This window comes from Numida meleagris, chromosome 4, assembly GCF_002078875.1.
Source record: "Numida meleagris isolate 19003 breed g44 Domestic line chromosome 4, NumMel1.0, whole genome shotgun sequence".
Taxonomy (NCBI): domain Eukaryota; kingdom Metazoa; phylum Chordata; class Aves; order Galliformes; family Numididae; genus Numida; species Numida meleagris.
Window position 1 is genome coordinate 53507426 of NC_034412.1, and position 14112 is coordinate 53521537.

At 42.5% G+C, this 14112-nt stretch overlaps 1 protein-coding gene across 17 annotated transcripts in view; it reads left to right on the forward strand.

Annotated features, from left to right (window-relative positions):
* ADGRL3 (adhesion G protein-coupled receptor L3) overlaps positions 1-14112 on the forward strand; it is a 490362-nt gene that overhangs the window by 374799 nt on the left and 101451 nt on the right. For all 17 annotated transcript variants that reach the window (XM_021393480.1, XM_021393481.1, XM_021393496.1 and 14 more), the window contains one exon: positions 11930-12235. In XM_021393480.1, the coding sequence (XP_021249155.1) occupies positions 11930-12235 (306 nt within the window). The remainder of the gene's footprint in view (positions 1-11929; positions 12236-14112) is intronic.

The window sequence follows — 14112 nt, forward strand, 5'->3', positions numbered from 1 at the left end:
GCCATACTAGAATTCAGTTATTTCATTCATTTCCAAAGAAGTTCAGTTTTATGCTCTGTTTTTAGCATTCCTTGCCTGACAGATTTCCTCTTTGTTATGAATTATTCTGTCTGCTTCAGCTGCCTGCTTTTTCTCATTTACATTTGAGATAATGGAAGAAGAGTTGCTTTTGATGACATAAGTGAGCTAGATTTTGGGTTAGCATTGTTATAAAATGAGAGTTCTGCCTGGATAACGTAAAATATGAGGGATTTTGAGGTTTTAGCACCTGTAAAGCACTACAATGACTAGAAAACTAATATACTTCCTCCCTGCGAATTGACAAGACTTCTCAATGCATCCATGGAATGCAAAAGGCTCAAGGCTAATAGCATTACAGGTCCCAACACGTGCACTAAATGGTTTGATGTAAAATATTTACTAAACAAAAACATTTCAATATATATGATACTGAAGAGGGGGGAAAAATAATAATCACGTTGTAGATTGGTGCATTTATTTTATGTTACCTGTGAGAGCTATAAAATGAGGTATAGGCTTTATGCTAGAAGCATACAGCAGCTCTCTAGCCCTGTACTGTACCATTAGTTTTATCTTATATTTATAGTAATATCTGAACAAAGTGTCTCTGCTGTATTTCAGAATCTGATACAAATTGCTTGACTACTTTTATTTTTTTTCCTGGTTTTCTGTTATGCTTTTGAGTCTTGCAGTCAGATAAAAATGAAGTCACATTGAGATAGACACTAGATGTATTTTTAAGATACATACATTGGACCAGATCAGACTTTTTTTTTCCTCTCTCCCCTCTCCTCTTTTTTCACTTGTTGAATGTATGTGTCTGTTTTTCTTCCCTATGATTCTTTTCCTCAAACTATCACATTTCTGCACTGTAGTAACGCCAGGTACTTAATTCTACTGGCATATATATTGCCCAACGGCAAGGAGTTCACACATTTTAAAAATCTCTAAAGGATATCACTTAAATTTTTTTTCATTTGTATCATCTTATCTGCTTTTCTTTACCAGTTCCAACTTCTCCTCTTTCTACTGCAGCTTGGAGGGATCCACAGTGTCATTCCCTGTTGGTAGCCCACGTGGATCAGGTGTGTTTTAGGCTTCCAGGCCAGGAGGACATTATGGAAAATCCCGATGCTGGCACAGCAGCATCAGAACATTCCTCTGTGTTTTTGATCCTCCAGTTTGGACCAGTAATTCCTCTGAGCACCTAAATGTTAGCACTTGCCTGTGTGCAAAACCAGATGCCAAATCCAAGGAGACAGTCATGTGGCTTAATCCTAAAATAAATTGCATTTCAACACCACCATTCTCTTGTAGATTTCTGATGTCTGGCTTTTCTTTGGGACCAGTTCAAGGTACCAGAACATCAATGAGTGTATTTCTCCTCTTTGCAAGAATATTAAACTTACATTGCAATGTGCTGGTCTGAACTAGCCATTAAAAGAAATATTCTGAGAGCTGACAGATGTAAAGCTAAGAATCCACAATGAAGGTTTTTCCGCTTAGTTCTAATGTGTTGTCATCTTGTTGTGAGTTAGTTTCAGACTGAACGTTGGCCAGATTTGACTACATGAGAGCTGGTAGCCCTTAACAGTGCCAAGTCAAACAAGTTGGGCTAAGCCTCTATCTCTGGTTCTGGTTGCTGTTCCTTGCTCCTCTCAGGCTTGTGCTGTGACTTTCCAATAGAGACAACAAGCCCTGGCAGTGACTCCAGCACTGAAACCTTTGGGCTGGAGACTTTGCATCTCCCTGAGATAATGGGGCATATGAATGCATGTTCAGTATCACTACTCAAACCCCAAGGCCCTCTTCCCACAGGATGCAGGTGAGCAGTGCTTCTATAGCAGGCTTGCTAGGACATCCACGGGGATTTCATAGTGTACCAAGTTGCTTGTGTCCACAAGTATCAAATTCTTGATTGAAACCACTACCAACTTCAACTTAAAATTACCTGTAGATTGTACAGTTTGTTTATTTGTTATAAATCTGCTTTGCTAAAGCAAATATGTTTTCCATGATATTAATGTCTCTCTTGTTGTTAAAGCCCTCTGCAGAACATCAGATATCTATAAAGCAAATTTAGACACTAGTTCCCCAGTTAAGCATTGTTTAGGCAGATCCCTGAGCCAACATGAATACAGCTATTAGAATTGAGCTTTGCAAAATATTGACGTTTCTACACAAGTACTAAAGAGTTTTGGAAGGGAGCTAAACAGTGCTTTATGTTTTGTCAGGGAAACTGCTTTATTTCTTAACGTAGCTGAATATTGATATTCTCACAATGGAGTTTTGTCAGCTTCTTAGAATTTGCTTTCATGAAAGATTTTTTCTGTTTAGCACAGGCTTGTTCCCTCCCTTCTTTCCATCCATTATGCCAGGGGCAACCGCTGGCAAGTTGGGTGAGAGCATTAGCTGTATGCGAACGACAGGATGCAAGATGAGACCTGGCTGAGAGAACGAGCCCATTGCAGCCCTCTCTTCAGGGGCACTCATTTACAGGAGAGGTCTTAACACTGCATCTATACCAAGGTGCACGAGAGCATCCTTGCAGGACAAGACAAGGCAGCCTTTCTCAGCATTTCCCTATTTCTGCTGGTTTGAATTATCAGCTCTCCTGATAGTTCAGGCTGTTTTTCTTGTGAGGATAAATTGAATAAATAAATTATATAGAAGCCAATGCAGTCAAAGACTGTGCAGAACAAGTGCCCTGTAGAGAAAAAAATCACTTGGCAGCTTTGGAGAAGGATTTGGTTTTTTGAATGAGGTTTGAAATAACCAGTGTGCTGTAGTAAGAGAATAAAATAGACAGTTCAGGTGGAAGACAAAAGGTGATCTTTTGCCGTCAGGTTTATCATCCCTGCTGCTCCAAAGGATTCTCAAAGTACAGTATGGGTATATATATGTAACTAGTGGGTCTGGCTTCTAGATCTCCAATTCATATCTGGAAATGCAGCATGACGTGCATGTTAAAGAAGTCTGTCCTGAAAGGGGCTAGAAAAGGAGGGGTATAAGAATCTCTAATTCCACTTCTTACATTTTAGGGCTCATTCCATTTCCTCTTTTTAATTTCATTTGACCAGCCCACCCAAGGAGCATGTTTGCATTTAAAATGCTGGGCTTTGGTGCTGACTTGCAAGCCTAACAATGGTATGCAAAACTGAGAGAGACCTCAAATCCTGAGCCTTGATGTAGCCGGGACTGAGGGACAGGGCAATGGTGTAAGATGAGGTGCTCAGCAAATGCACAAAGCAGCCTTTGTCATTGTAATCTGACAAATCAAATGGGAGGCAGCAGGGTCAGAAGCTGCCCACTCATCCCACTCACACGTGCTGCAGGTTTGGAGACTCAACATCTTGTAGCCATGAGTTGTCTGCTCAGGTTTGGTTGTACTCTGCTCTCTTCTTCAAGATAAGAGCACAGCACAATCAGGTTTTAAATATTCATATGGAGATCACAGGAGTGTAGCTTGGAAGCACCGAATCATTGAGAATTGAAAACTCTAATCTGAACTTTTGAAAGCTGTCCAATTTCTTTTTTATTTACAGCCTTTGAACCATCTCACATATTGGAAAGTAACTATCCAGCCATTTCACAGGCAGATTATGATATGTTTAAAAGAGTCCAAGGCATTTATCTGAATGCATTTGGCCATCTTGCTGACTAACATCTAGATTGGAGTTATTACACACACAGATGAACAGAGACTACTTGAAGATAATAGTTTTCTCGTATTAAAGTTGTGTTTGTAGCTTGCACTGCAGAAACATCTCAGTTAGCCTTATAAGCTGAGTGCCTTTGGCACCTGGAAGCACTCATCATGTTGATTGGGTAGGTCAGAAAATGCTGGGACATAAACAGTCATTTTATGACTCCTGCACTTGTTTCCATTCAGCACAAGTGCAGAGGTGGAGAACTGCTGGAGAAGGACCAGCTCCATCTGGCACTTTCTCTGCAGAGTGCATGAAAGTTGTTCGATTCAAGATATAGAAGTGTAGGTAAAAAGCAGGAAATACACATAAAATGAAGCTACATCTGTTGCCAAATGGATGGGAAAAACTGTTTTTCCCTCTTAGTCGCTACATACATGTTTATTTTGTTCAGAAACTAAAAGGTGTGTTTCAGCTTGCGTGGATAAAATATACACATAGTTTAATTAAAAGGAAAAAAACAAACCTGGAAATCTCAGCCTCCGGTAAATCTTTTGCATCTGTAAGCATAGTGCTCGTGTGTCTGTACTCTAGCATGGTCTGAATGAAAAACTGACAGCACCTGTTACTGAAATCAAAACTGATTTCTCTAACAATGGGATAGTGGGGAATTCCTACTGGATTTCTCTTTAATAGAGTTTGAAGGATTCAGGTTGGAAGACAGTGCATAAGATCTGCACCACTGGCTCTGATGGTTGTGAATCATGCCAGGGGACAGAGTCTGTTTAGGAGGTTAGAAGTTCACTCCATACATTCAGTAATAATATGCAGCTGGTATGCCCTTAAAGGGAACTGAATGCTTTTTTTCCCCCTTGTGTGAAATAATACATGGATTTAAAAAATAGCAATCAGATTTTATATGTTAAAGTCTATAAATTCAAAGTAAATGCAACCACATCTGACAGTATTTTTGAAAACAAGAGCAATTTAAAGCTAGATTGCCTAAAAATAGCTCTTGAACTAAACTCTCAAGCTTATTAGATTATTCCATTTATAATAAATCCTGATGTACTGTCTATTAGATCAGCTCTTCTGTAATCTTTTCCTGTTTACCAGGCGTCCTATGGGCATAGTTTATCTGCATTTCTAACAGCATTACAGCATTATGTTAAAAAAAAATATGCTAATTTGTTGTGTCTTATATATGATTGTCCAGTTATATTTCTTCCGGAATGTTCAGAATGAGTTGCAAAGCTTGGAAACAGCAATATGGCATTAATGCCCTCATTGGACAGGCTCCGAAGGATTTGAGAGGTACACAGTGGTGGATTTGGTGGAGATCCTGGATAGAAAAGCAGAGCTAAGACTATCAGTACTGTCTTTGGCCACTGCAGTTTGGTATTAAGAAGACCATAGTAAAGACAATGGCTGATACCCATGTGCTGTAGAATTTAATTTTTGGCATTGCTAGGTATGCTGGTGTGCTGTAGCCCCACACAAATAATAGCTAAAATGTTGTCTAATGTCTCTGAAGCTACACATTTTAAGCAGGATCCTATCATTTCTTGAATAAGAGAGAATAAAAAAGAAATGGCAACTAAGTTGGAGGCCTGACATCAAGAGCTGCTGGGAGCCAGAAGGATGTTAAGCACTCGCTCACACACAAAAAACCCTACAAAAGCATAGAAGTTGATGCTTTACCCCCACCAAAACAAACCAAAAAAATAGATTGGATTTTGGGTTCTTAATTTTTCAGGCAAAGCGTGGAAGTTTGCAATAATAGCTAGAATATTTTTCACAAACTTGACCTTTCCATACCAATTCAGTATGCATAATGAACAATTGATCATCATCAGAAAAGTGAAGTTTTTATTTTAAATGGGCTTCAGTAGACATAGTTTCTGCCTGTACAAAATTGGCCCCATGTGGTGACTGCTTTGAATGCATTAATTGTCTTGCTGAGATTTGTAGTGCAGTGAGAAAGGATGAGTTTGGGCAGATTGACCAGATTTGAGCCCATTGAGATGGTTTTACTCTCACTCTTTGTCTTTTGGGTTAATTTTAAATGCTTAAACTAAGATTCAGAGGCAAAAAAAAAAAAAAAAGTGTGTGTTAAGTGATCCCAGCTTAAAGTGCAGTGAAACAGCTGAGTTTGCACCTGATCTTGGACCACTGCTGAAAGTTTTTCCCTTGTACTGGGAACTTACTCAACATCTGGCCCATATCCATTGCAGCATCCATCCAGGCTCTGTGGAATAGTTACACGTGGGTAGAGTAGCCTTGGGCACAATTCACAATCCCATGCTAGAAGAGAGAGGAAAAAAAAATCCAGAAAGGATGTTTCCACTTGGCAGCAGTCCACAGGAGAATGGACCTTTTGTCTCTCAGAGGCAGTATTCTCCTCCTCCTCTGCTGTCTCAGACAGCAGGGGAGCTGCATATCTGTAAGTATGCACTAATACTTTACATGACTCTCTTGGAGCCCAGGTCTACATGCAGTCACATTGTTCAAGACAGTATGTAGCGCTGAACACTTTGGGGCCATTGCATATCTAATCTTTCTTCCTACGGATAGTTTTTGTGAGCCTTTTGTCGGTCTCCTTCAACAAAGCTCCCAGTGACCAAAAAACCCCAAGCCCAACCCCTTATAAAACAGCGTGTGAACTTTTATGTTCACATATGATCCTGGCTCGGCTTCCACAAATAACTGTATGCGTGAGTACAGGCGAGAGCTGTTGAGACGTTTGATGTGAAGCCTTCTTGGCCTTCTCCTGCAATAAAAATAAACCATAGTTTCTCTCAAACACATGAAAGGAGCTGCACATGATTTAGAACTTGATCTCGCCTTGTTGATTCTCTGTGCTGCAGCTCCTGGGTGGCACTGGCGTGTGGCCTTTGGTCTTCCAGCGGACTTCCAATATGAGATGGTTTTGCAGAGGAGAGTTTTCTACTTGATGTAACATTGTGGAGCACCAGTGTTCTGAGCTGAGCCACTGGATGCCTGCTCCTGGAGCTCTTAGGGATGGCAGTATGTATGCAAGGCTCAACCTTGGTGCTCCTTGACTTCAGTCATCCTTTGCTGTGACTTTAAAGAGAGTTTGAAGAAAAGCCGCCCCTCCTCCCCCAAAAAAAGGCACAAGAAAACAGGAATATATATATTTTCAAAAAATATTTTTTTCTAGTGAGTTTCAGAAGATATTCTGAAGTGCATTTGGAAACACCAGTAGAAAAGTAATTCCCAGAAGATGCATTTATGTGATAGGGAAGAAGGGTTTAGAGTTTTTTGCTTCTTCTTTCGAGGCTCGCCTATACTTTCTCATTGCTGTATAAATACAACTTCCACCATTGTTCAGCAGAAGAAATGAAAAAAAATGGAATGCTATACTCCTGCAGAAGCTGAACCCCTTGGACTAGTTGTACCTCGAGTTCTGCTCGAAGGGCAGGCTTGCTTTGAGAAAGCCACTCAGCTATCTGCATGCATGGGACAGAGAAATAATTGTGTCTCTTAAAAAGCACGTTCATTTTTCAGTGAAGTGGGTCATAGGCTGGATACTTAGGCGCAGAAAGAAAAAACATCAGAGCAAAAGGAGGTGGGAAACGATCGCAAATACTCTTGCCTGAAATGGTCTGCTTTGCACAAGCTTTTGTGATAGGAAAACACTTTAAAGTCATCTGAAAAAGCCATCTCTTGTGTCTGGGAGCACCAGGAAGATGTGGACAAAGCAGAAGGTAAGGGGACATCTGTGCTGAGTTGTTCCAGTGGCTGATGCAGAGTGCTGGTCAATTCTGCTTTATCATTTTAGGCCAAAAATGGGAAGAGAAAGAGAAGGAAATGGGGAGAGAAAAGAAAGAGCCCCTCATTTACACATGTTTTTTTTGTCTGTGAATAAATTCCTCCCATGATTTTCCCCTGGCCATGCATAATTCCCCCTCCAGGGGACTGAGCTCTGTGTAAGGACTGGGAAATAAAAGAAAGAAGGGAAAAATGGGCCATTTCTTTTTCTTGCTAGTAAATGCTCTGGGAATAGAGAGAAGTTCCTCTGAGAGTTGCAATTACTCCCCTGTGGACACTGGAAATGCAGCTCTGGTCTGACTGATGGCAAAACTTAGTTTTCTGCTATTAGTGCCTTCCCTCCGAATAGTGCAGCAGAGAAAAAATTCAAGTGTTGCTTTGGGTTTCTTTTAGGAAAGAGATGTTTCCGTGGCTGCAGTTTGCTACCTTAGGAATGCTGTGGAAATATTCATCCCAGCGCTGTACTAGGGCCATACTTTGTGGAACTGAAGTTGGCAAAGTCTCATGAATATTTGGGATTTGAAGCTAAGGAGTAAAAACTGATTTCTTACCTAAAACTTGTTTTTAAAGTCTTCATATGGCAAAACATGTTTAAAGCAAGCAGTAAAAGTAAAATAATCAAGATTATACGTTCCTGGTTGTAATAGTGTTGATGATTTTTAAAGGTCACTGCTTGTCTATGAACAAGAATTGTATCATGAAATATTATCTGAAGAGTCCTTCTATTAAAGTGACCTCAAGCAAAGCTGCTTTTCTCTGAGTTGAAGATTTGCAGTATATTGGCAGCCTTAGATAATCTGGAGGTTTGATCTCTGTTCTGTGCTGTAGAACTTAGGTAATTGTGCACAGGTTGCAGTCTATTTGCAGTTTTGCTTGGATCTGAGAATCATTTATATGTAAATGATGCTGATCTCTTGTTCTTCCCCCTTCTAACCAATTAACTTGGTTTTAAAGCACACAGTTGTGTGAGCAAAATGAGCAATTGGTTGTGCCTCTGCAGCTTGCTGGTGGTGGTGATGTTCACTGGGGCACATTTCCAAATCAAGATACTGAACGATCAGAACTTTCAGCTGAACTCAGTGCTGTCCCTGCCTCTCACTGCATTTAGGCCACTTCAGGTCAGCTCTTTTATGCCTTATAATGTATGCTACGTGAATGGCAGAGCTGTGATTTTTAAGACCAGAGAAAAAGCCCAGTATTACAAGGAAAAAGGCAGAAGTACAAGCCGTCAGAGAGATTTTGGCAGCAATGCCAAGGGGTTTTGAAAGACAAAATTTATTTATTTATTTATTTATTTTAAGGAAAACACTAGTAAGTCCTTTGTGCATGGCTGATAAAGAAAGCTTGCCAGAGCTATTCCAAAGCCTACATACTGCAAGGTACTCGGTGATTGTCTCAGAAATGAACTCAGAAACTCAGAAATGAAATACCCCTGCAAGCAGGTTGAGGGGAGCTCCTGGGTGCTCACTCATTGTGTTTGTATAATCATTAAGGTTGGAAAGACCTCTAAGATCATCTAGTCCAACCACCAATCCATCACCACAGTACCATTAAACTATGTCCCTTAGTGCCACATCTCCACGGTTCTTAAATACCCCCAGGGATGGTGACTACCACCTCCCTGGGCAGCCTGTTCCAATGTATCACTACTCTTTCTGAGAATAAATGTTTCCTAATATCCAACCTGAGCCTCCCCTCACACAGATTAAGGCTGTTACCTCTTATCCTGTGCTGCCTCTTTGTGGTCTGAACTGGGCTCCATACAATTCATTTTTAGGACTTCTGTTGTCCCTTAAATTTCAGCTAATCCCTCTTCTGTGTTGGCCACTCGAGATCTGTTTCCATAGGCTTGCAAATGGCTGTAGGAATGATTTTTAAGGCTGATTTACCAGCTTTACCCTTGCATCTGCTGTTTCTATTTGGTACCTCTGCACCTGTAGCGCATGGCGTAGCTCATTTTGTAAATGGAAAATACCTTGTTATTACATGACTAAATGGGTGAATTGCTGCAGGTTGCTAGTTATCGAACTAATCATTGTTATGAAGAAATAAAATATATACTCATGGCAAGGCCTGCTGTAGTAAAACCTGATAATTTTTGCTGAAGTTCTCTACAAATTTTGATCCTCCCTGTAATGTCAGATGGAAATTGTGTGCTGCTTGGTGATCCAGCACAGCTTTGAGCAGAAACTAGAAGAAATCTGTCAATGTCTGCAGGATTTTACTTTGTGTTTTTTGGAATTCATTCAAACCCAGTAGAAGGGAGGTGGTAGGAGAAGGCTGGAAATTTTGATCAACGAGCTTTGTGACTGCTGAAATGTCAACATTTCCCAAAACCTTAAGCAGGCCATGTGCATGTACACGCACTCACGTGCACAAACCGCTGCCTCCCATACTGATGGACACAAGTCTACAGCCAGGGCCTATAACCCAAGTCAGGGTTTCCATCCCATCCCCCATCAGCGCTGCTAACCTGCAAGTGAAGAGCAAGGAACTGATGCGCAGGCAACACATATACTGCTATGGCAGCACAAAAAGAGCACCACTAAAGCCCAGGGCTTGGGAGAGCAGGAATTAGATCAGGCTCCTTAACCTGTGTCCTCATCTTCAGCTGACATAGTGTCTATAACACTACTGGTTGCCTTTTTGGAGGCTGGGTGAGAAGATAATCTCATTTTCCAAAACGATCACAGAGCTGGAATTTTTAAATTGAATGTTTTCTTGAGCAAAAATACTGATCCTTCAGAAAATTACTTTTATTATGGTTCTGACGTAGTTTTAGAGTCTGTGTAGAGAGTTTCTCAGAGTTGGATTGAAACTACAACCAGAGCAAGCGTGTGCTTCGACTGCCACGTCATTGATTCTGCTGGGGCGGGAGAACTGCCCACTACACCATGGGCTTTGCACAGGCGAATTACTTATCACACACAAAAAAGAAAGACTTTCAGCATGGAAAAATTCCTGTTCTACACTAGAGGCAGGCATCTCTGTGCTTTAAGTAGGTTGACTTGAACGAACATTTACCTGAACTCCGGTGACAGCAATATCATTATACATTAATAACTAATATAGCATTAATAGTGAGCATGGTCTGCTTCACCAGAGCTAAAAGAAAAGGTCTTGGCTCTTGGGAGCTCACACACTGAGCCTGCTCACACAGCTGAGTAGCTGAGGGGTTGGTGCTCAGGGCAACAGGGTGATTCTCGCATTTAATTTTAATTTCTGTCTAGGCTGGCATTCACACTTGGCTGTCTTTAATGTAAAAACTCAGACTCTTTTTGCTGGATGTGGAATGACTTGTGTCACTGAGAGATTTCCCAGGCTGCTGGGAGAGATGGGATGTTAGGGAGCTGTTGCGGCACGCAAATTTAAGAGGGACTAGTATCAGATGAGGAGGTTGGCTATCCACAGGGCCTCCTTTGGCTTGCTGTGTCTATGCTACTGGGGAGATTGGTGGGACAGTTGTGAAAGTCTAGCATTTGATGGGAGTAGAAGTGTTATGTTAAGAGAAGCAGGAGAGCACTTACCTCTGGGAGGTGGGAGAAGCAGCCTTCTGTACAAGCTGGGTCTGGGGGGACGTGGCAGGACAACTGAAGGGAGCCTGGCTTGGTTTCGCCACCTGAAATTTCAGGGCAAGAGATGAAGAAATCCATGCAAAGCTATCAGTGCCAACACCTTGGTCTACATAAGAGACAAAATAAGGTACTTACAAGGTGGACATCTTCAGTGTTTACTACACTGAAGCTGTGCCAGGATGTAGGGCAGGTTAATGCATTTCTAAAGCGGGTTTGCCACCTCTTGCTGCTTGGACACCCAGCCCGAGTTTTAAATGAAATAACCTCTGAGGATTACACCCCTGAGGATGTGGCTGGGCTGCTGTGTGTGTTTGTGCTGCCACATGGCCTGCTGCTTGCGGGGCTGAGCATGGCTGTCAGGACAAGGCAGAAGACATGAGGGAGAAAATGAGCACCTTACTCCAGAGAGTGACCTGTGTTCATCCTTCCCTCTGCTGCCATTCTGTGTATTTTGGGAGACGGGTTTGTGGTGCGGAGCTTTTTTATTGTACCATGGAAAGCATTTTCCTGACCAAACCAGCTGGGTTTTCAGCAACAAGAATAGAAAATTAAAAGCACTTCTGTGCTAGATGCTCTCTAAAAGATGGAAAATAAGATTTTTACATTAAAATGCCAGAAAGAAAAATGGAGAGGGCATAAAATTCTGCTTTATTTTCATCAGATGCTAGTGCTTTTGGAAAATCATTTGTGCTCTGGTGGTCATTACTCCCCCCTTGTGCTTCCCTAGCTGTGTCTCTCTTAAAGGCAGCAGGCACTGCACTGATTGTAGCTCCTGCTACATCCCATAGGCCACTCTGGGTAGCAGGCAGATGGGACATCCTTGGGTCGAGGCGTGGGTGCACACTGTCTCCCTTTTCTCCTCCCTGCCTTTAACTCACTCTGGCTCTGTTTCAGGGGTATCGACATCAGGGGCTCTGGGCCCAGTGAGCACCACTGCCAGCACCACGCCGCGGATGGCCACCAGCAGCACTGGCCGCCCCACCACCACCTCGGCCTTGGGCAGGAGGAACAGGAGCACCAGCATGCCCTCGCCCATGGCTGACGTCCCTGATGAGATGACCACACACCTCCCGCCCGCCTCCTCCCAGCTGCCCCCAGCTGGTCCCGAGAGCTGTGACCCCATGGAAGCCCGTGATATAATGTGGTCTCGGACCCGGCAGGGACAGGTGGCGAAGCAGCCGTGTCCTATGGGCTCAATAGGTGAGTGAAAGGTTGAGGGGACACAGCAAGCCATCTGCGTTTGCCTGTGGGGTGCTGCAAGTGTGTGACCAAGTTGGCTGTGGGCTCCTGTGGCTTACGTACTTTCAACAGTGAAGTACATTGCTGCCCTTTGTCAGCTTTATGTTACTTTGGTGGAGTATGGCCTGGCCAAAGCCTCCATTTGCTGAGCACATTGGAATGTCAAAGATCTTGTGCAAGCTCTCACTGAAGGAGAGGTGAAGCTAACAACTTGTGGAGTCGAGCTCGACGCCCTCCAGGAAATCTTGGCTCCATAAGCTGTATGCAGTGTACCTGTTATCCCCCCTCTGCCTGTATTTGTGGCCTCTGGTCTCACTGACTGATATGTTGATGGCTGACACTTCACTTGTTTGGAGGAGAAAAAAACCATCAAAACGTCTATTTTGCCAAAACTCTGTATCGCACTGTCTGCATTCCAGAGGTTGTGGCTAGCCTTTCTGAGCACAGGTATTCCCAAACTGGACTCCTCAATCAACGTGAGTGATTTTCCAAACTGCAACTGGTGCCATCAGCAGGGGAAGCAGAGTGACAACAAAGCCAGATCTTTCAGAATGGTTTACAGCTTATTGGGTCTTGCTCCTTTTCTTTTACTCTTCCTCCAGTTGTTTTCTCCCAGAAGTTTGCTTTTGGAAATCTTCTGTCCAAATTAAAACACAGTTGACTGAATAATGGGCTTTGGCATACAGTTTAGTTTACCCTATTTTAACAAATGCAGTTTTCAAAAAGAGCTTATTTTTCAAGCTAGTCTTGGTGTCCAGCTCTGAGAACCTGCTTGCCAAGAAGAAGTCAGAAGACGGAGGAAATTGCCTGAAAATAAGGGCTGGAGGGATCTGGCTTGCAGAGGAGACTCTATTAATTCTCCACTCCATTGCCCTGGAGAGCCATTCACACCTGTGTGTACGAATTCTGACCCTCTCTCTTGAATTCAGTGAGATCAGGGTGATAAAATGTACATCAAGTATAAGAGACGTGGAAAGACGTCAATGGTGAGAGTAGGTAAAGAATGTTTTTACTGTCTTTCTCAGCCTCACTTGGTAAAATTAGATGTGCGAAAGGTATCATGTGGTTCCGAGAGAGAAAGAGGTAGTCTGAACTAAAACTGCAAGAAGGGAAAATGATAAAAAGGGAAAATGAAGGTTGGATGCAGAAAGCTATTTTCTAAGCAGAAGGGTAAAGGACTGCATGAAAATAGCTAAGAAAATAAAAACGAACAAACCCAGCTTGTTGACAAGGGATGGTCTGGAGTAGGCCGTAAGCCTTTCCGATCTCTGATTTCAGTGATTCATGTCATTTGTTAAAAGCTGTGGTATGTTAGCAGTGGGTCTCTTCCCACTCGCTTTGAAGGCATCAGCAAACCCTCACTGGTTTTAATCGGCACTGCCATCAGACCTAGTATATAATTCACTCCCCCGCTGAAAAGTTTGGCTCTGCAGGGCAGAGCGCTTCACAGGATGCAGTCTTTCATCTGTGTACTGGCTTTCTGCTTTCTTGTTTTTTAAAAGTCTTTAACTGCATCATTTTGGATGTGTTTCAGTTTGTCCAGAGACTCTCTACTGTCTTTTGCAGCTGAGATCTGGGAGGCTCATGCCAAACAAAACTCTCCTCTGATGTCCATCTTGACAGTCAGGGATGGATTATAAAACTCAGTATAATCTTAGCATCTGTAGCATTTAAACTTTTGTATTTTTCCACCCAAACGATTTCATGAAGATCCAGAGCAGTAAAATATTCATAAAACATGAGTGTACAAGAAAGTGGAAGCTCACGGTCTGATCCTGAGACACTAGCGGTGAGGTAGAGCAGGCAAAATGGCTGGGCCAGCACTTGGGGTGCTGGCT